Source organism: Heteronotia binoei, chromosome 5, assembly GCF_032191835.1.
Source record: "Heteronotia binoei isolate CCM8104 ecotype False Entrance Well chromosome 5, APGP_CSIRO_Hbin_v1, whole genome shotgun sequence".
NCBI lineage: Eukaryota > Metazoa > Chordata > Lepidosauria > Squamata > Gekkonidae > Heteronotia > Heteronotia binoei.
In genome coordinates, this window is record NC_083227.1 from 42,903,946 (window position 1) to 42,925,254 (window position 21,309).

The 21,309-nt window shown below is 45.8% G+C and overlaps 1 protein-coding gene across 2 annotated transcripts in view; it reads left to right on the forward strand.

Moving 5' to 3' along the window:
- The window catches only part of CPNE9 (copine family member 9), an 80,872-nt gene that overhangs the window by 36,935 nt on the left and 22,628 nt on the right, over positions 1–21,309 (forward strand). For both annotated transcript variants that reach the window (XM_060239341.1, XM_060239342.1), the window contains exons 3-8: positions 1,424–1,470; positions 2,866–2,969; positions 5,583–5,622; positions 11,731–11,807; positions 16,282–16,345; positions 19,235–19,338. In XM_060239341.1, coding sequence (XP_060095324.1) covers positions 1,424–1,470; positions 2,866–2,969; positions 5,583–5,622; positions 11,731–11,807; positions 16,282–16,345; positions 19,235–19,338 — 436 coding nt within the window. The remainder of the gene's footprint in view (positions 1–1,423; positions 1,471–2,865; positions 2,970–5,582; positions 5,623–11,730; positions 11,808–16,281; positions 16,346–19,234; positions 19,339–21,309) is intronic.

A 21,309-nucleotide genomic window follows, 5' to 3' on the forward strand; every position in this document is an offset into this window, starting at 1 on the left:
CAGAGGGGATCTGAAAGGCTTATCTATTTTTATTTTTATATTTAATCTGAATGCCCAGTAAGTAAAAAGTTCATTCAAAATTTCTCATGTTTTTCTCTATTGAATTTGGGGTTGGTGGGTGATGGAGAGACCAAAATCATACTTTGTCAAGGGCATTAAAAATCTTGAACTAGTCCTGACAACATGCTATGAGCCATCATCTCCATACACATATCTGCCATTCTGTCTGAAGAAGGCAAAGTGTGTAGTTTGCAGTTTCAGTATGTATAAACAGTTACCTATGAAAAACCAGCTTTCAGGTAGTGTGTACCAAAGCTACAAAATATGTACTTTATCCTTTGCAGCAAATTTGTGGAGCCAGGGTGGTGGTGGTTTGATAGCTCAGTCACGGAGAGGAAAGAGTACACTTGAGCAGAAGGCAGTGAGGCGGCTTCAAGACTGACCTCACTGCTTTATTAATGATATCTGTGCATTACAATTTAATAAACCAAAGCCATCGCTCCTTGTTAGAAGGAAAGACTGCCTAATATTTTCTTTTTCATTTCCTGTAATACGACAGAGACAAAATGGCTTTAAAAATAAATAAACGTGCCCTTCAATCTCCACAGGTTCAGATTTCTATTTGAGCTTTAGTAGACTCAATTGGAACTTGCAACCCTTATATAAACACTTTTCAAAAGCATTCTGGCTCCCCCCGCCTTGGCAAGGCTACTGTGCTTTGAGCAGCTGCGATAAGCTGAAATCTAGCAGGTAAAGCTTTTCCTGGCATGGACATAAAAGTGATAAGAAAAGTTCAACCTGCTGATCTGAGCTCCTGACACAGCTCTTCAAGGCAGAGCTGGAGGAGGAGGGAATTGTCAACTCTATTTTGTAGCTTTTGGATGGAAAACATGACAAGGTTTTAGAAGCACTGCAGTCAAATGCATGTAACAAACCACCAAAAGCAGCTTTTTGTAAGGAAAAACAGCTTGGGAGATCTGGGGGTAGGGATTGTTGGAGTACAAAAACAGAGGGGAGGTGTTTTTCTGCCACTCCCTTCTCCTTTCTGGATTAGAACCCATGTCCCACCAGCACCATCACCATGGGAGATCCCAACACATATCTGCTGGGGCCATGTTGTGTTTGGAACCCTGCAGGAGGAAAAGTGGCTGGTGCTGAATGGGTTAAGTGTCCCCTCCCCTCCACTGCTTTTCTCTTCCATCTCACCTCCTCCAGGTGGTTTCTCCTTAGAAACAGAGGCAGCCAGGGGTTTGTGGCTTGAATTCAGGACAGCGGCTACATTCAAGACTGTGTTGTAAATGTGATGCAGAACACTCTAGCAGGGAGCATTTTTAAAGAGCTGTGGGATACAAGGGAAGAGGGGAGGCTCTGAGGCATGCACCTCTTGCTGTTAAGTGTGTTCTGTTGCCATTTATCCTTGCAGTTGTGATTCTCTACGTCCAAGGAAACGTGGACAAGGAATGGCGAGAGGTAAGTAGCTTTTCCTCTGTCTGTCTCGGAGGGTCATGCTATGATGGGGTTGATCTGTGTTCATATCCCCACTCTGCTGTGTGATGCTCACACTCTCTTAGCTTTGTTTACTTCACTGAGGTATTTTGAGAGGAAGTGTGACATAGGGCAATCATGAATGCTGCTCTGAGCTCCTTGCAGGATGGGTCAGAATTCAAAAAGTGCCTGTGTCAAAATGAACCAGGGAAGCATCCTTGTGGTCCAATTGCCCAGCACTTTTTAGTACCACAGACCCCCTTTGCAGATAGGCTGCTCTGCTGAAATGGTTGGGAGGGATGGAAAAGTATACAGGCTTGCACATCTCTTCTCCTCCATCCACCACAGAGGTTGTCCGGAGACCTAGAGTGGGAAAAGGGAGCACAAGAGCCAAGGGAGACTCCCAGAAGGAGGGACAGAAATAGAATTAAAGAGGGCAACGCAGGGTTCCTCCTTAATTTCATAGCTCTTGTAGGAGCTGTACCTTGGTTTCAAGGCAAAGAGAGATGTATAATGGTGCAAATGGTGGTCAGTTATTTATATGGTACATGTGTGGTTCCTTTTCCCATTGGTGCAAAAAAATAATTTCCTAACCTTTCCCTATGCTGGTCTTATGGGGACTGTTATTCCCAGCTTTTGTTTTTTTTAAAAGTCTCCTTCTAGCATGGTTGTGTTGTAAAGTGCATACATATGTATTTTATCTTTCTGTGCAAAGAAAGTGTTAAGAGCTTTAATAAAGATGTGTTTATGTCTTGTGGCTCTCAAACATCTGATGTTTATTCTGTGTGCCTCTTACGTTAAGCAAGTTTGGCCACTCCTGGTCTAGGCTGAACATGAGAGACCGACCCAAGGTCAACCAGAGAGTTTTATGGAAGAATGGGGATTTGAACCCAGGTCCTCCAGATCCTAATCCAGCCTAGATGTCAGATGGCCTCCCATTTCTCCATTCTTCTTCCTCCACCCCCCACCCCCCCCCCGTGCTGTTGTTGCCTGCTGAACTTGAGAGATAACCAGAGTTGCAGCTGTAACTTTAAACTCCCCAGTTCAGTGGGAGATGAGGCAGCCACAGCAGCTAAATTCTTTACCAGCTCCAAAAGCAGCCCTTTTGCTGAGGGACAGCTGAAAATCATGGTCTTGTCAAAGGCGACTTAATCCTTGGCTCAGCGATGTAGGCCTCTGATACATACACCCTTCCCCTCCCCCTGCCATCAGAAACTCATCATTTGCTTTCTGGTGCTCTTAATCCCAAACCGGGGATTAGGAAGAGAGGAATGAAACCAGGGCATCCTCCTAGTCATGGCCCCCTCCCTCCCCAGCAGTGTAAAGGATGACAGGAGGTGGCTGCACTTCTCCTAACTTTCTGTGTTTTCCACTGTTCAGTTTGGCCGCACCGAAGTGATCGACAACACGCTCAACCCAGACTTTGTCCGCAAGTTTGTGCTCGACTATTACTTTGAGGAGAAGCAGAACCTGCGTTTTGATGTGTGAGTGGCTTCTACTCATCTCCCCTGTCCTTCTGCTATCTCCCTCCTGCCAGCCCTCTGCTGGTTCTCACCAGCCAGGGTGGTGAGAACCAGAGAGGATTGTGAGGAACTCCAAAGGGATCTGTTGAGGCTGGGTGAGTGGGCGTCAACGTGGCAGATGCGGTTCAATGTGGCCAAGTGCAAAGTAATGCACATTGGGGCCAAGAATCCCAGCTACCAATTCACGTTGATGGGGTGTGAACTGGCAGAGACTGACCAAGAGAGAGATCTTGGGGTTCTGGTAGATAACTCACTGAAAATGTCAAGACAGTGTGCATTTGCAATAAAAAAGGCCAACGCCATGCTGGGAATTATTAGGAAGGAAATTGAAAACAAATCAGCCAGTATCATAATGCCCCTGTATAAATCGATGGTGCGGTCTCATTTGGAGTACTGTGTGCAGTTCTGGTCGTCGCACCTCAAAAAGGATATTATAGCATTGGAGAAAGTCCAGAGAAGGGCAACTAGAATGATTAAAGGGCTGGAGCACTTTCCCTATGAAGAAAGGTTGAAACGCTTGGGACTCTTTAGCTTGGAGAAACGTCGACTGCGGGGTGACATGATAGAGGTTTATAAGATAATGCATGGGATGGAGAAAGTAGAGAAAGAAGTACTTTTCTCCCTTTCTCACAATACAAGAACTCGTGGGCATTCGATGAAATTGCTGAGCAGACAGGTTAAAACGGATAAAAGGAAGTACTTCTTCACCCAAAGGGTGATTAACATGTGGAATTCACTGCCACAGGAGGTGGTGACGGCCACAAGTATAGCCACCTTCAAGAGGGGTTTAGATAAAAATATGGAGCACAGGTCCATCAGTGGCTATTAGCCACAGTGTGTGTGTATATATAATTTTTTTTGCCACTGTGTGACACAGAGTGTTGGACTGGATGGGCCGTTGGCCTGATCCAACGTGGCTTCTCTTATGTTCTTATGCTCCCCTCCTAAGAATGCCAGCCTCCAGGTGGGACCTCGGGATCCCCCAGAATTACAGTTTACCTCCAAACTACAAAGTTCAGTTCCCCTGGAGAAAATGGATGCTTTGAGGGTGGGCTCTAGGGCAAGGGTGTCATTTGTTATGGAGGCCGGATCTGACATAAATGAGACCTTGTTGGGCTGGCCCATGTGTGCACCTATTTAAGATTAGGTAGCAGAGATATAAACTTTTTAAAGGACACAGACAAACACAACTAAAGATTCTTAAAAAAAACTTAAAAAAACATACTGAAAACATTAGCATTTGTTGGTCTTAAAGATGCTTTTTTTGTATTTCTCCCATGGAATCAAGGGAACTGGGCAAAGGAAGCTCTGGCTCTTTCCCTTCTTCCCCAGGCAACCATAAAAACATAAGAACATAAGAGAAGCCATGTTGGATCAGGCCAATGGCCCATCCAGTCCAACACTCTGTGTCACACAGTGGCCAAAAATTTTATATATATATACACACACTGTGGCTAATAGCCACTGATGGACCTCTGCTCCATATTTTTATCTAAACCCCTCTTGAAGGTGGCTATGCTTGTGGCCGCCGCCACCTCCTGTGGCAGTGAATTCCACATGTTAATCACCCTTTGGGTGAAGAAGTACTTCCTTTTATCCGTTTTAACCTGAGGGGGAGAAGCCTCAACCAATATGGAGAAAATCAAGGTTTTGCTCTGTAGCTCCTATGCGATTGGGCAAGCCCTGCAAAGCAAGCTGAGATGCAGAAGGAAGCAGACAAGAGCCAGTCGCTTGGGGGCCTGAAAGGAGCCCTCCGGAGAACTGATTCGGCCCTCAGGCCACATGTTTGACACCCCTGCTCTAGGGCATTGTACCCCACTGAGGTCCTTGTCCTCCCCAGGCTCCGCCCCCAAATCCCCAGGAGTTTCCCAGCCTGGAGATGAAAACTCTACTCCCCTGACCCATACTGGTGGCCAGGGGGATCTGAGAACCCTACCCCTCCTTCATGATTATCTCCCCTTCACTGCTCTTCTCTCCCTCTTAACAATGCAAGGTTCATGCCAAGTTCAGTGCCAGCTGTAAGTGAGGGGGAGGATTGACCCTTAGACAAGATGCCTGCAATGGGCCCCCACCTGGAATGGGCCCAGCCCCTTGCCTCTGCTCTCTCACTTGCCCTCTTCATCCTGACCTTCACTGCTGCCCATATAAAGAGCAGGTTGTTGGTGAGTGTGCCTACTCCCTCTCTCCTGTTCCTGTTCTGGGGTTACCAATCTCCAGACAGTACCTGGAGATCTCCTGGAATTACAGCTGATCTCCAGATGACAGAGATCGGTTTCCCTAGAGAAAACGGCTGCTTTGGGCTCTATGGCATCAGATAATTTCCAAGCCCAACCCCCAAATCTCCAGGAATTTCCCAAGCCAGAGCTAGCGACCCTCCCCTGTTCAAACATCCAAAAAACATCTACAAAGAGGTGCAGCTCAGCTTGGAGACTCCAGAGGTCAACAGTGTCCCCCCTGCTGGGCTATATGCACCTTGGCAGGAGCCCTGTCATGCTGAAACTGCCCTGTCACCAGCCCTTTCCAAATCACGCTTTAGGCCAAGCTTGCGAATACTAACCTTCTGTTCTTTTCCAGTTACAATGTGGACTCCAAGACTTGCAACATCTCCAAGCATGTGAGTATGGTTCCAGCTTCTCTCCACACCCTACCTTGGATGTTAGGGTTGCCAGGTCCGACTCAGGAAATATCTGGGGACTTTGGGGGTGGAGCCAGGAGCAAGGTTGTGAAAAGCAATGTTCCCTCTAAACTGCAGAAGCTTGTGAGCAAAAATTCTGCTTTGTGAGCTACTGGCATAAAAGTTGTGAGCTACCGCATAAATTATTGTGCTCTGGGGTCATCCTTCCTGAGGTAAGACAAAAATGTGTGAGCTGGAAGCTAAAAATCTGTGAGCTTGCTCACACTAACTCAGTTTAGAGGGAACACTGGTGACAAGCATGATTAAACTCCAAAGGGAGTTCTGGCCATCACATTTAAAGGGACCATGCTCCTTTTAAATGCCTTCTCTTCAGTGAGAATAATGGAAGAGTGGGGACTTTTGGGGGGGGGGTTCATAGAATTGGACCTCCTGATCCAATCTTTTTGAAACGGGGGGGGGGGCAGTTGAGGAGAGGCACCAGATGCTATACTGAAAAATTGGTGCCTCTACTTCAAATAAGAGTCCCCTCTCAAGCCCATGGATTGATTTTCCATTATACTCCGTTATGGGAACCAGTCTCATAGCCCCTTCCCTCCCCAGCATGGAGTACCCAGTGGCAGGGCTTTTTTGAGCAGGAATGCACAGAATTGCAGTTCTGGCTGGCTTGGCCAGGGTTCCGGCTCAGGAAAAAAGGTCCTTAGCGGAGGGAAGGCAGCCATGTGCTCCCAGACTGTGCAGAAACTCTCTGCTGCCTCCAGCCTTCAGTGGGCTTGCAAAGAGAGAGAGAGGTGCAGAGCTGCCCACAAGCTCCCCCTCCTGGGAGAAACTGGGCCTGCCGCTGCCCACTCCACCACATATGGCTCTCTCTCTCCAGCTGTGGGGTGGGGGGGCAAAACAAGGTCTCTCATTGGGCTGTGTGAGAACACACATCCATGAAATGCAGCTGATGGCACTGTACTGTTCTGTGTCAATATGTGGAAAGTAGCCTATTGAATGGGTGATGTCAGTTCCAGTGACATCAGGGTGTGTGGCCTAATTTGCAAATGAGTTCCTGTTGTGTGTTTTCTACAAAAAAAGCCCTACATTCAGTCGCCCCCACTACTTTCTGATAACCTTGAAGCGCCTCCAAACTGGGGGATCCCTGCCTCCAAATGAGGATTGGCAACCCTGCTTATATGTGCAGGATTCAGATGTACCAAGTTATTACAGACCCCAGAAAGTCTGCTAAAAGGAAAGTGCTTTCTCTCTCCCTTGCGATTTCTATGATCAAAGCCCTATATAGTTTGTATTGTCCTATGAGTTGGTATTGCACTGGGACTGTGGCCTGGAAAGTGGGACTGCCAATCCCCAGTTGGGGGCAGGGGATCCCCCGGTTTGGAGGCCCCCCCCCCCGCTTCAGGGTCATCAGAAAGTGGGAGGGGGGGAAGGGAAATGTGTGGTTCCTTTAAATAAAACACCCTTCTGAATTCAGTTGTGCTTGCCACACCCTTGCTCCTAGCTCCACCCCCAAAGTCCCCAGATATTTCTTGAGTCGGGTTACCAAGTCTGACTCAAGAAATATCTGGGGACTTTGGGGGTGGAGCCTTCCATCATGCAGTTTGGCATGTTAGTCTGTAGGAGGGAGGTGCTGTCTGACGGAATTGCAGCCCCCAACTTCACTATCGCCTAGGGTTGCCAAGTCCCATTTAAGAAATATCTGGGGATTTTGGGGGTGGAGCCAGGAGACATTAGGGGTGGAGCCAAGATCAAGGCTGTGACAAGCATAATTGAACTCCAAAGGGAGTTCTGGCCATCACATTTAAAGGGACAGCACACCTTTTCAATGCCTTCCTTCTATAGGAAATAATGAAGGATATGGGCACCTCCTTTTGGGGCTCATAGAATTGGACCCCCTGGTCCAATCGTTTTGAAACTTGGGGGATATTTTGGGGAGAGGCACTAGATGCTGTACTGAAAATTTGGTGCCTCTACCTCAAAAAACAGCCCCCTCTAGAGCCCCAGATATCCGCGGATCAAGTCTCCATTATTTTCTATGGGAATAAATCTCCATAGGGAATAACAGAGTTCCCAGCAGACATTCCCCTCCCCTCCCCCCACTTTCTGACGACCCTGAAGGGGGGGAGGGCCTCCAAACCAGGGGATCCCCTGCCCCCACCTGGGGATTGGCAACCCTATTGCCCTCCCTTTCCTTCGGCTGCCCGCGGCGCTTCCCACGAATGAAAGGAACAGATGCAGAGGACATACCGACAGCTCTCGCAGCTGGCAAGCCAGTGTCAGCCAAGAATCCCCGCTCCCCGTACACGCCCAGTCCCCTAGAGGTATCAAAAGCGGGGCGCGGGGCTCAACAGCTTGGACCACTGCTCAGGTTGCCCCTCCATCCCCTCCCCTGGGCATGCACCCTCTGGGTCTCTTCGCTACCAGACAACGCGCCTTACCTTCCCCTGAGCAGCAGCTTCTGCGGTCGCCGGGGCCGGGAAGCTTGCGGAGGGTGGAAAGGTGGGAAGACACAACCAGTAGCCTCAGCCAATGGGACGCAGAGGTTGCCGGCATCACACCTCCCACCCTGGAAGACCAGAGCCCTCCCGCTGCAAAGTTTCGTTTCTCTGGGTCTCTCACAGGAAGGTGTGGCCAACGATGGAAGGCGGCGACGGCATCCTCACTGCATTTCCCAGGAATCCCAGGGCTGGGCGATGTACGGCACAGCAAAAAGGAAGAGCCTCCATTACGAAGGCTGAGGCTTTCCGACCAGGAGACCATCCTGCCTCTCCTTGGCGCTGTTCCCCCTCTCCCCCCGCTTCCGTTTTTTTGGGGAGCGGGGGAAGAGGCTGGAAATCCTGGGTCCCCCGCCAGGGCGGGAGGGTTGGGAAGCCTACTATCGCCAGCTAAGCAACTGCCTAATAACCCCTTGCCTATGGGGTGGCTCTGCTTTGCTCCTTTTTTGAATGTACTTGGCTCAGGAAGTGGGATCCCCTGGGTCCCTACAGTCAGATTCAGCAGGAGCTCAGAGGAGCATAGCTCCTGAACCTTTCTGAGGGTTCCCCCTCCTCCTCCCCACCTACCTTGTCCATTGAATAGTAAGTGCAGCTGCATAACAATCCCTGGATTAGGAGAGCGGGCAGCTAACTGCTATGGGTTTTGCCACAATTCTCATTAATCCCTGGAGAAGTCCACACCACCCTTTCTCTACTTCTTATGTGATTTGGAGCAGCAGGTGGCTTTCTGGCCTTTTGACTGGGGAGGGGGGGGGCAGCCCGGGAGAGCCCCAGGCAAGCAAGGCCTGCTTGGGCTCACTGGATCTCGAGCCAGCCCAAGCAGGCTTCACTCACCTGGGTCTCTCCTTTCTTGCATTGAGTTGCTTTTGGCTTGGGGGCATATGCTGGGGGGCTAATGAGCTTCACAACCTATTTTTCTACAAAATGACCCCTGCCTACAGTTACATGTCACAGATGAAGTGAGGGTAGGGGAGCTTCTCATTTAGAAGTTCTATCAAGTAACCAAGAAGTTCAGTCAAGTTACCTGCCATGAACCAGCTTGCAGGGAGGGCGGGATATAACTCTAACAAATAAATAACTAATTACTCCTAACTTTTCTTTCCATGCTGCTTTGCTCAACGTGACCTGTAGAAGGTAAGATGAATTTAGGATGGCATGCTTTCCTTTAGTATGCCAAACCAGAAAGCTATAAAAGTTTTTAAAATAATGAAATAAGTTCTTTACTTAATGTCTGGAGTTGGTTAAAACCCCAAATATATAAAGAGATACCCAAGTGGGTTTCTTCTATAGAAGCATTTACTCAATTTATTGGATTGTCAAAAAATATGGAGACGACTCCCTTCTTTCAGATACAGATGAACTAAAGACAGATGATGAATTAAGCCAACAGGAAATAATCAGGACTTTTTTTGAGCAGGAATGCAGTTCCGGCTGGCTTGGTGACAGGGGGTGTGGCCTAATATGCAGATGAGTTCCTGCTGAGCTTTTCCCACAAAAAAACCCCCTGGATATAATACTAGATTGGTGGAACACACTACAAATTTAATCTAGATTTGTAAAGGATAAAGTGATAGACTTTGCTAAAGAACAATCACTCTTTGATAAGATAATGAGTGTTTTCGCACTGACCTTACTCGGGAGCGATGTCCCTCTTCACCGCGCAGCGTCTGCACAGATTTCGCACTAATTGCTCTGCAGAACCCGGAAGAGCCGCAAAGTCCCGCGGCTTTTGCGTCGCAAATGTAAACTGGTTTTTGGCCAGTTTACACTTGCGACGCAAAAGCCGCGGGACTTTGCGGCTCTTCCGGGTTCTGCAGAGCAATTAGTGCAAAATCCGCGCAGATGCTGCGCGGTGAAGAGGGACGTCGCTCCCGAGTAAGGTCAGTGCGAAAACGCTCAATGTTTGGACCAGAAAACAAATTAATAACAAGGTTTTATAATTTCCTCTTAAATTTAAAGATGAAAGATAAGACTGTAAAAGATTGTATGATCAAGTGAGCTCAAAATGTGGGACATAATATAGATTTGGAAACCTGGGAGAAAGTTTGGAAATGTAATATAAAAATGACTAGATCAATGGACTTAAAAGAAAATATTTATAAAATGTTTTATAGATGGTATTTATCCCCAGACAGATTAGCAAAAATGTATCAAAATATGTCAAATAAGTGCTGGAAATATGACTACAACTGGAACTTTTTATCATGTGGTGGCTGTGTGATAGAGCCAAATCCTACTGGAAGATGGTACACGATCTACTACAAAAGATTTTGAAAGTACAAATTAGATTTCAGCCAGAACTTTTCTTATTAAGCATGTTACCAGAAAGCTATTTCATACAGATTAAAGTGTTTTAAATACAAACGGTGACTGCAGCTAGAATAATCTTTGCTAAATATTGGAAATCGCATGAAATACCGACAAAAGAGGAACTATTAGCTAAGCTACTAGACCTTGCAGAAATGAATACCTTGTCACCTAGACTGAAAGATGTTAATCTGTGTGAAACAAAGAAAATATGGGAACCATTATATAATTGGTTACAGTACACTATATGAACTTCCAAAATAAGATAACAATATGATATATGACAAATATTGCCATATAAAAATATATTCTTGTCTTAGTAGGAGTTTTAAGAGATGTTGATGATTATTGAATCACAAGATGGAAATGCAGAAAAAATGTTATAAGATGACTGATCTTGATTACAAAGATATGAAATGAAAAATTTATAAGTAGAAATCTTACAAAACTTTTCAAATTTATTTACCTTCCCCTTTCCCCTTTCCTTTCACCCCCCATTCCTATTTTACCTGAAACTTAACAAAATTATTAAAAAGCTAGAAGGTAAGATGCCTCCCACCCTCTAAAGGGACTATGCCACGTTGGTGGTCAAGTACTGGGCATGGAAACAGGTGGGAGATTGACCTGGGTTGCCCAGGCTAGCCTGATCTTGAAAGCTAAGCAGGGTAATTCCTGGTTGGCAGGGCTTTTTTTTGAGCAAGAACGCACAGGAACACAGTTCTGGCTGGCTTGGTTTCAGGGGGTGTGGCCTAATATGCAAATAAGTTCCTATTGGGTTTTTCTACAAAAAAGCCCTATGTGAAACAATGGTGACATCAGGGGGTGTGGCCTAATATGCAAATGAGTTCCTGCTGGGTTTTTCTACACAAAAAGCCCTGCTGATTGGTATTTGGATGGGAGACCTCCAAGGAATACCAGGGTTGCTACACAGAGGCAGGCAACGGCAAACGACTTCTAAATGTCTCTTGCCTTGAAAATCCTACAGGGTCGCCATAAGTCATGGGGTATAGACCACAATGTGGATCCGCAGCTATGTTTTGCTCGTGCTGCACTCTTTTCCATTGCAGAAGCAGTCCTCCACTGCAGAGGACACTCCACCCGTGCTAGGAACTTCTCCACTGATAAAAGATCCGTGTTTTTCACTGAGCTAAAGAGCATTAGAGGAAAGTATTGCACGGCGGAGGACTGTGTTTGCCGCGAATGAAGAGAGGTGCGAAGGGAAGCTAGGTTTAGAATCCACACTTTTTCTCCGCGTCCCGGACCCCACCCCTTTTTCTCTGTTTGGCAGGACTTCCTGGGACAAGCCTATGTGGCACTGGGTGAGGTCATTGGTTCCCTAAGAGGTCGCCTAGAGCGGACACTCACGTAAGTTGTGGGTTCATCAAGATTTCTGGGGAATGTTCCTAAAGAGTTACCTCTGCACTGAGAGCATTAGGTGCATTAGCCAAGACAGGGAAAGCAGCAGGATCATCAACCCTGAACTTTGGAAGGGAGCTGAAGGAAGGCTTCAGAGGGCGGAGATCAGACCCAGAAACGTAGTAGTCCTGTCACGGTTTGTATTAGTTTGCTCATCCCCTGCTCCAGGTATCTGTCCTTCCCCTTCCTCCTTCCTGAGGATAGGCAGCTGCTATAGCTTGCCTGCACCACAGATAACATAGCACAGAGCTAATGCAGCTAATTTAAATAGCAGGAGGCCAAGAGCAGGGACAGATTCCTTACTGCCATGGCTGGCTCTCTGACCGAGCCTTCACAGCAGCTTGTGCTGGACAGCAAAACAAGAACAGCAATGCCAGTGTTGGGCAGAGAAAAGGGCCACAGGTGTCATCAGAGCAGGCAGTTCATAACACATGCAAAGGGGAGGGAGAAATGTGTGATGCCCAGGGCTTTTTTGTAGCAGGAACTCCTTTGCATATCAGACCACACCCTGCTGGTGTACCCAATCCTCCAAGAGCTTAAAGGGCCCTTCTTACAGGGCCTACTGTAAGCTCCAGGAGGATTGGCTACATCAGGGGTGTGTTGCCTAAAATGCAAAAGAGTTCCTGCTACAAGAAAAAAGCCCAATTGGTGCCCATAGAGATAACCGTGTTAGGCCCATATGGCCACAACAGCTGTAATTGGTTGATAATGCAATTTCTTTAGTTAGGGTAAATTAATCTAACAACTGTTGTGATTGAGATATGCCTTCATTTAAATCCTGGTTATTAATATGATTGAATCTGTTGATAAACTCTAATTCAGCCACAGTAAATCTCTTTGTCTTGATAAGACAGGAGAGCAACTGTGTCACCCACTCAAACACATTCTGCCACACAGCTATTATGCCTTGCCTATGAATTAGTAAGCATTATATGTTCAATGTAAAGGAAATTAATAGGAATATATATATATATATATATATATAACAGGAAAGCAGGTTATTTTCCATGAACCCACATTGCACTTTTCGGTTACTTGCTGAGAGCAAAATGAGTTGTGAGGCTCAGTGGAAAAACATCCGCTTGGCATGCAGACGATCCCAGTTCAATCCCTGTCACCTCCAGTTGAAAGATTCAAGTATGAGGTGATGGGAAAGACCTTTCTCTGAGATCCTGGAAGATTGTTCCCAAGCATAGTGAACAATATTGACTGTTGGTCTCTCCTCAGAAGCTTTGTACATTTTGCATGCATTTGTACCTTGCTTGGAGGGACAAAATACTTTGAAAGAGACATCTGGCTGCTGATGCTCTGAGTCTTTGGGCTTCTTAAAGGGCCAATAGTCTCTGAAAAGTGGAGAGAGCTGGCCCATAGAATCGCCAAGAGTAAGACATGGCTGAATGGCTAACAACAACAGTCTCTGAAGAGGGTGTCACACCTCAGTAGCTTTGCACTCAGAAGGTTCCAGGTTCAATCCTCTTTGTCTCCAGTTAAAGGATCTTGTGTTGAAGGTGCTAGACCTTTCTTGGCCTGAGACTCCAAAAAAATAATGCCAACCAGAGTCCTGAGCAGGATAGCCCAGGCTAGCCTGATCCTAAAAGTTAATCGGATCAGCTCCGGTTAGTGCTTGAATGAGAGACCACCAAGAAAATCCAGGGTTGCTACACAGAGGCAGGCAATGGCAAACCACTTCTGAATGTCCCTTGCTTTGAAAGTCCCATGGCAACTTGATGGCAAAAAAAAGCTCATTGGTCGATCTAGCTTAATGTATGTGTGTGTATTGAGCTCGATCGACCAATGCGCTATCCCTGTCTATGGAAGCTCTATGCATTCAGGGGGAACAGACAGAGGCTCCATTCTTAAATAGGCTGTGGGCACGCACACTAATGCACTTTCAATCCACTTTCCAACAGAATTATACTGTGTGAACTGGCAAAATCCAGTTGGAAAGTGCATTGAAAGTGGATTGAAAGTGCATAATTTAGTGTGTGTATGGATAGCAGCCAGTCATGAAGGTGTGGGAGCTCCATTCTGTGGTGTGATCTCCTTCATTCACTGTATGTGTAGGAATATCTAAACAATGAACCAACTCTTCTCCAAATTAAGCTACTGTGATTTCTCCATTTCCCTCTGAGAATATGGACCAGAGGCAGCTGAAACGGATGGCATACAATTGAAATAGCAGCCAGGACATCTTTTAAATATGGATCTCCCACAATATTATGTGATTATTTTTTGTCTCTTGTGGCTTACTGGAATAGAGATGACTTGGTATTCCAGTGTTTGGAAAAGTAGGGGTGGGGGGGAGGAATTAAATAAGGCCTTTCCTGTTGCCTGGAACCATGGCTTCTGTTTGCTGATTTGTAACGGAATAGGAAACTTCTCCAAGATCCTCAGAAGGGCACCTTCACTTTGTTTTGAAACATGTAATTAAGGAGAGAAAATTAGTCAGGTAATTGATTAATCAGATCAAAGCTACCCATTTAATTGATTAAAATATTTAATTGCTTAGCAGCCCAAGTAGAGAACAGAATCCAGGTCCCTGGAGCAGCAGTGGAGTGGAGCAATAGAGACCTGAATCTTTGTATTCTAGGCCTGTATGCAGCAATGCTGGTGGTCTTCACATGGGCTTGGACCCTGGGCGACAGGAGCACAGCTGCACAGCTGCACAGCATAAGGAGCAAAGACTGTTCTGCCTTCCCCTCCCTCTGAAGGCTTCTTTGACTTTTGGATGTGTGCCCCTGTGACCAGGGCAGCAGTGAGTGGGAAGAATTGGCAAAAATTGCCCTTCCACTCTTTCTTGAGTGGAAGCAGCTAATGCAGATGGGAAAGGAAATTAGGGTCTAAGCCAAAGCTCTGCAGGACGAGGCCAGTTTGGAGGGTTGGATGTGGAGTGTTTCATTGGGAGGCTGCCTATATGGGGCCCACTGGCCTGGTATACCTGTCTTTGAATGGCTTCTGCTTTGGTGCTAGGGGCCTATGTAAACCTCCTTGACGTTTGACAAAAAGCAAGGAACTTGGGGCCTGCTAATCTCTCTCCAGCTCTAATTATTCCAAACAGAAATGCCTCTTGCTATGACTGGTCTCACCTGTGCCAACACAAAGCAGATCAGATGCAACACCAACTGGCATTGCCATTCTGTAAAAAATATAATGAAGGGGAGGAGCATGACCACCATGTTATCCAGACCCTCTCTGGCTGTGATCACCCAAACGAAATAATGCACTTTCAATCCACTATCAATGCACTTTCCAACTGGATTTAACTATGTAAACTGGCAAAATCCAGACTGTTTCTACACTTGACAGAAGATCCTCTCTCAGTGCACATTTAAAATGTTCATCTACATTGCATACCGTCGTCACTTCTGTCTTGCTTTGCATTATCTTAAGTCATCTACACTCATTTTCTTTCATTGGCAAAGAAAGCAGTTTCACCCCAGATTTGCTCCTCACTTTACAAGAGTACTTTTGAACAGGAGTTTTCTGTAGGTGGATTCAATGCTCATAAAATCAGAATCAACCCTGAGTGTAGAAACAGTCCCAGTTGGTAAGTGCATGGAAAATGGATTGAAAGTTAATTATTTCATGTGTGTGATCGCAGCCTCTCTGTTTTGCTCCAATCCCTGCCATGCTTCCTCTAGGCAAGGTGCCTCTGTCCCAGAGCTGTTTGATCAGTGGTTCCTGTTTCGAATTGTTCATGGCCATTAGAGTCATCATGATGACCAATGCTGTATGTCACATCCATCTTTTCTTGGCTATCTGCTTCCATATGTGGGGAGCTGTCCAGGAACCACCTGTTTTTGTAAAGCAGTGCATCCTTGGAGTCATGTGACCCAAGTTGTGTGGCTATTGTGGAACAAAACGGATGTGTTTTGGTGACCTGTTCAGTGCATATTCATGAGTGAAAAGGATGTCAGTAGGTCATGGTTGCGGCTTTAAAAGTCCTTGCAAGTGCTGTGTGGGGGACTATGAGTTGGGTTGGGTGCCTGTGATCCACACAGGTAAACTATAATTTGAATGTTGGACTTCAGGAGAGGGTACCACCAGGAGAAGGCCGTCTTAAGAGTGTAACAGGTGCATGAGAGTATACTGGGGGACCTGGCTTTACCAATACATTTTCTCATTCTCTGGCACATGTGAATCAGGCCATTGAATGCGGGACCCAGGTTCAAATCCTCACTCAGCTATGAAGCTCACTGCATGACCCTGCATAACAGTCATTGCATGAAGCTCACTGCATGACAGTCACTCTCTGTCACTCTAGTTTACCTCGCAAGGTTGAAAAGGGGGAGGAAAGGATCATGTGTCTTGTCTTAAATTCCTTGGAGAAATGGAAGAATAATGATTTCTGTTGGCCATCATGAGTGGGCAAGCTCATCTGAACTAGCACTAAGTCTCTCTCTCTCTCTCTCTCTTTCCCTAGGGGAGTCCCAGGGAAAAAGTGTGGCACCGTTGTACTGTCTGCCGAAGAACTCAGCAATTGTCGGGTGAGTGCCTCTCCACATGCAGGCAGATAGATGAAAATGGCTATCTGTGTTAGTCTGTCTGTAGCAGTAGAAAAGCCTAAGAATCCAGTAACACCTTAAAGACTCACAAATTTTGTGGCAGGGTAGGAGCTTTTGTGAGACACTGCTCACTTCTTCAAATACCTGCAGAGTTTCATGGCAACACCATGCTGTGGTGTTATTAGGGGTGATGTTTCTAATGGCTTGTAGTACATCCTATGGGAGAAGTTGGTGTACAGAGACTCAACATCCATGGAAGTTAGAATACTGTTTTCTGGGAGATGGTCAACAGACTGCAATTTCCTCAGGAACTCCATGGTATCATGGACATAGCTTCATGGTTTCAGGTTGGAGTCCATCTGTCCTGATACTCCCATAGTGACGGTTCCTGTGCGTGAGATAAGGGGAGTCCAGGGTTGCCAGGTTTATGTATCTTTGGCAGGAGGTAGAAGGTGCCTGACTGAGGTTCCTGGGATGTAGCCATATAAATTTGTTTCTGTATATACATTGGGACTTTCTCACTGGTATTCATGTGTGCTGTCTGAGGATAGCAACCTATAGAGACTGGTGTTGGAGAGTTGTACTACAAATATAAAACAATCTGTATCTGAAGAAGTGAGCCGTGACTCACGAAAACTCCTATCCTGCCACAAATTGTGTTAGTCTTTAAGGTGCTACTGGACTCTTCCTCTCTTACACATACAAGAGTAGACTTGCAGGGGTATGGGTGGGTCATGGAAACAAGGAGAAGGTCAGCAGCACATGGATAGATTAGCTTGAGCTTTTTATTTGTTTATTTATTTCTGAGGATTTATATTCTGCCCTTTCCCAAAATGGGCTCAGAGTGGATTCCAACATATAAAAAAGTCAAAACTAATAGTTACACTACTACAACATATATAGCCTTGTCTAGTTACATTCAGGGCTTTTGCTATGCAATTTTATATATTATTATTCCACATATACTTGTTTTCATTTGTTGATATGGTTATGCTAATTTATTTAAAATTCTGGTTTGTATTGATGTTTCTTCTTAAAATCAAATGAAAATGTTAATTCATTTTTTAAAAGCCCTGCACAAAACAATGGTGGTGCCAGGGGGTGGGGACTAATATGCAAATGAGTTCCTGCTGGACTTGTTCAACAAAAAAAGCGCTGGTTACATCCTGTCACTGTTGAGAACCATAGTTTAGAAGAAGGCCGTTTTAAATGAAATCTTAACCATGGAAAAGGGAGCCGGGAAGGAGATGGGAAATACATGGAGGAGGTGTTAAATTCCCCACAGAATAGATCCACAAAGAGTCTTTTGCAGTAGCTGTAGTGGGGGAAACGACACTGCAGCCAAAGAGGTAGGAGATTTTGGAGCTGTGATAGCTGATTTTGCAAGTGCATCTGAACTGGAAAAGAATGACATAGCCCACATGGGACAAGAGTCACAGCAGGGCTGCATACCTGGCTCTAGTTTTCCCAGTAGCTGTATTTAGTATAAGGCTGCAGTCATTGAACTGCCAATGCTATGGAAGAAAAGCAGGGCTGAATATTACATACAACCAGGGCTGTTCAATTTTGCTTTCTAAAAATTAAGCTGCCATCCAAGCCAACTTCATGAGACTTTGATCAGTCCACGTCAAACTTTGCATTTAAGACCCATTGATTTGAATGGAGAATGGATGACAAAGAACATTTGTCAATAGTATTTTTGAATAGCATGTTGGATTCTTAGATCTTTAGCATTAGTAGGAGGTCTGCAAGCTGCCTGGATAAGAGACTTCTGGGAAGCCACATCTAAGTTGCTCTGAGCTCCTTGGAGAAAGAACGGGCGATAAGTGTAATGGAATGGTTGTTGCGTTGAATGGATGGATCTTTGAATGTCAAGTACTGAGTCTGTTCCATTCAAGTCAATGAGCTTATTACCCCACTGAACTTATTACCCCACTGAGCGGAAAATTGTACATTTTCCCAGATTTTTTTTTTCTAGTGGAGGGGGGTGAATTTCACTTCATCTTGGCAACCTATTGTATTAAACATCTCACTGGGGAGGAGCGTGCTTTTTTAAAAAAAATGGAAATACTTATTCAGTTCTGTTAATGTGAAACAATCTGTGCAAGATGGAAAAAGATGATGGTATCTGTTCTGAATTGCACAAGCTTTGATGGTAAGGCAATTCTGGTAGTATTCATCTGACATGAAAGCAGGAAGGATTGTATTTCTTCCCTTTGGATTCCTTTTTTCTCCTTACATTTGATGCTTAATAGGGGACTTTCCTCCAGGGGTAGGAAACGGTGAACGGATCTCTCCAGTAAAGGGAGACCTGATAATGGAACATTCCCTTTAAATCACTGCCTGAAATAAATGCTGGGCAAACATAACCCCATTGTGATACCAGAGCCACACCAGGCACTGTTGACTTAGCTATTCTGGGGCCTAGAATGAAGGGTTCCAAGTCTTGGAAACCATCTCCAAGGTGGGAAAGAGGGACCTTAACTTCTGCAGATTTCTTATGGCAGAGCTGCTGCATATTAGCTGCTCCTGTCATACTCAGCTCCTTCACACCCTTCTCTCCTCATTCTCTATTATTTTCTTCCCAAATGCTGACTACCACAACAACTTGATCAATCACCTGTTACCCCACCATTCTTTGATCAGTTTCATTTTGAGCCGTAAAACCTGCTTTGATTAGCTTTTCGCCTCCCTATCTTCTCCTTTATTTACACTCTGTCATTTTGCAAAGTCAATGCCTTAGCGCTAAGCACCCCCTCCCCTCCCCGGCTCTCTCCATCTCCTCCAGCCTCCCACGCTATACATTCCTGTTCTTGATACTCTCTTCTCACCACCACTTTCCCTTGATCTGATCTAGCCTTTCTCTTCTAGGACATTGTCACCATGCAACTGTGCGCCAACAAGCTTGACAAGAAGGATTTCTTCGGCAAATCTGACCCCTTCCTTGTTTTCTACCGCAGCAACGAGGATGGCACGTACGCAATACCCCCCTTCAGGACCATCATGACACCCAGACAGGGTTGCCAGCTGTGGGTTGGGAAATACCTAGAGATTTTGGGGGTGGAGTCTAGGGAGGGTGACATTTGGGGAGGGGAGGGATGCCATAGAGTCCACCCACCAAAGCAACCAATTTCTCCAGCTATTGTCTCCATGTTATGGAATAGCCACTCTCCTGAAGCTCAGGGCTAACAATCCTCTAATGCCTTCTTAGAGGAATTTAGAGGCATAGAGGTGGCAGAGTCCAGATTTGGCTGAGTTAATTGGCCAGAGGCCTGGGTTTGTGCCTGGCCTTTCCCAGCTCCCATCCAGGACTGCATTTTATTTATTTATTTATTTGCTTATTTGAAAACATGTGCTCCTCTTCTGTGTTTAACGTGGCTTACATAGATCAAATATACAGTCTAAAAGACAACACACTAAAATGCAGTGCCTTAGAACACAAGAGAAGCCATGTTGGATCAGGCCAATGGCCCATCCAGTCCAACACTCTGTGTCACACAGAATGATATGGCCCATAACAACTTGTAGTTCAAATTGTTCCAGAGCCTATAGATAGATCCATAAAATAAGCTCATCAAATAGGTCCAATCTTTTTAAGAAACTGGTCTGAAGATAACAACTACTGCAGATCATGCAGTTTGCACCCATCGGTGCCACAACTGAAAAGGCACTGCTGAGGAAAATGGACATTGTGGGCAGCCAGAAGGTTCCTTCAACAAAGTTTGCTGGGAGGACATAAACTGCTGCACAGGTTTGTGGAAAGGGCCACCACACTCTCCAGCTTTCCCTTCCCCCTCTAGATCCATGTCTTCTGTCCCTCATGCTTGTCCTTTGGGAAAGTCAGGTTGAGTGGTGTAGTGACTGAAGTATCAGAATAGGATCTAGGGGACCCATTTTTTAAAAAATAATTAATTATACCCTGCCTTTCTCTGCAGTGGTGACCCAAAGTTACTTACATCATTCTCGCTCTTCCATTTTATCCTCACAACACAACCTTTTGAGGTAGGTTAGGCTAAGAGAATGTGACTGGTCCAAGGTCACCCAGCAATCTTCCATGGCATGAGTGGGGATTTGACCCAGAGTCTTCCAGATATTAATCCAGCACTCTTAACCAGTACACTACTCTGTCATGGAAGCTCCCCTTGGGCAGATCACACACACATTCACCCTAGCCTACCTCACAGGGTTGTTGTGAGGATAAAATGGAAGTGAGGAGAATGATGTATGCTGCTTTGGGTCCCCATAGGGGAGTAATATATGAAATAAGTAAATAAATACACTCAAGCATTTAAGACTTGTTAAATGTCTCTTTGTATGGACAATTACTAGTTAATCTGCCTTTAGTCTCAGTGACAAAGATGGTAAATGGTTCATTTAAAATGAATGACTAAGAGTTAGGGTTGCCAAGTCCAATTCAAGAAATATCTGGGGACTCTGGGGGTGGAGCCAGGAGACTTTGGGGATGGAGCCAGGAGACATTGGGGGCGGAGCCAGGAACAAGGGTGTGACAAGCATAATTGAACTCCAAGGGAGTTCGGGTCATCACATTTAAAGGCACAGCACACCTTTTAAAATGTCTTTCTTCCATAGGAAATAATGAAGGATAGGGGCACTTTCTTTTGGGGCTCATAGAACTGGACCCCCTGGTCCAATCGTTTTGAAACTTGGAGGGTATTTTTGGGAGAGGCACTAGATACTATACTGAAAATTTGGTGCCTCTACCTCAAAACATAGCTCCCCCAGAGCCCCCGAAACCTCCAGATCAATTCCCCATTATACCCTATGAGAAATATTTCACATAGGGAATAATGACGACGTTTCCCTCTCCTCCACACACACCCATCTCGCAAATCTGATGTAGGGGATTGGCTCTCTACTCACCAGCCAGCTTCTTCACAGTAACAAAGACACAGACACAGAAAGTTGAAGCCTTTCACCACCTCCGG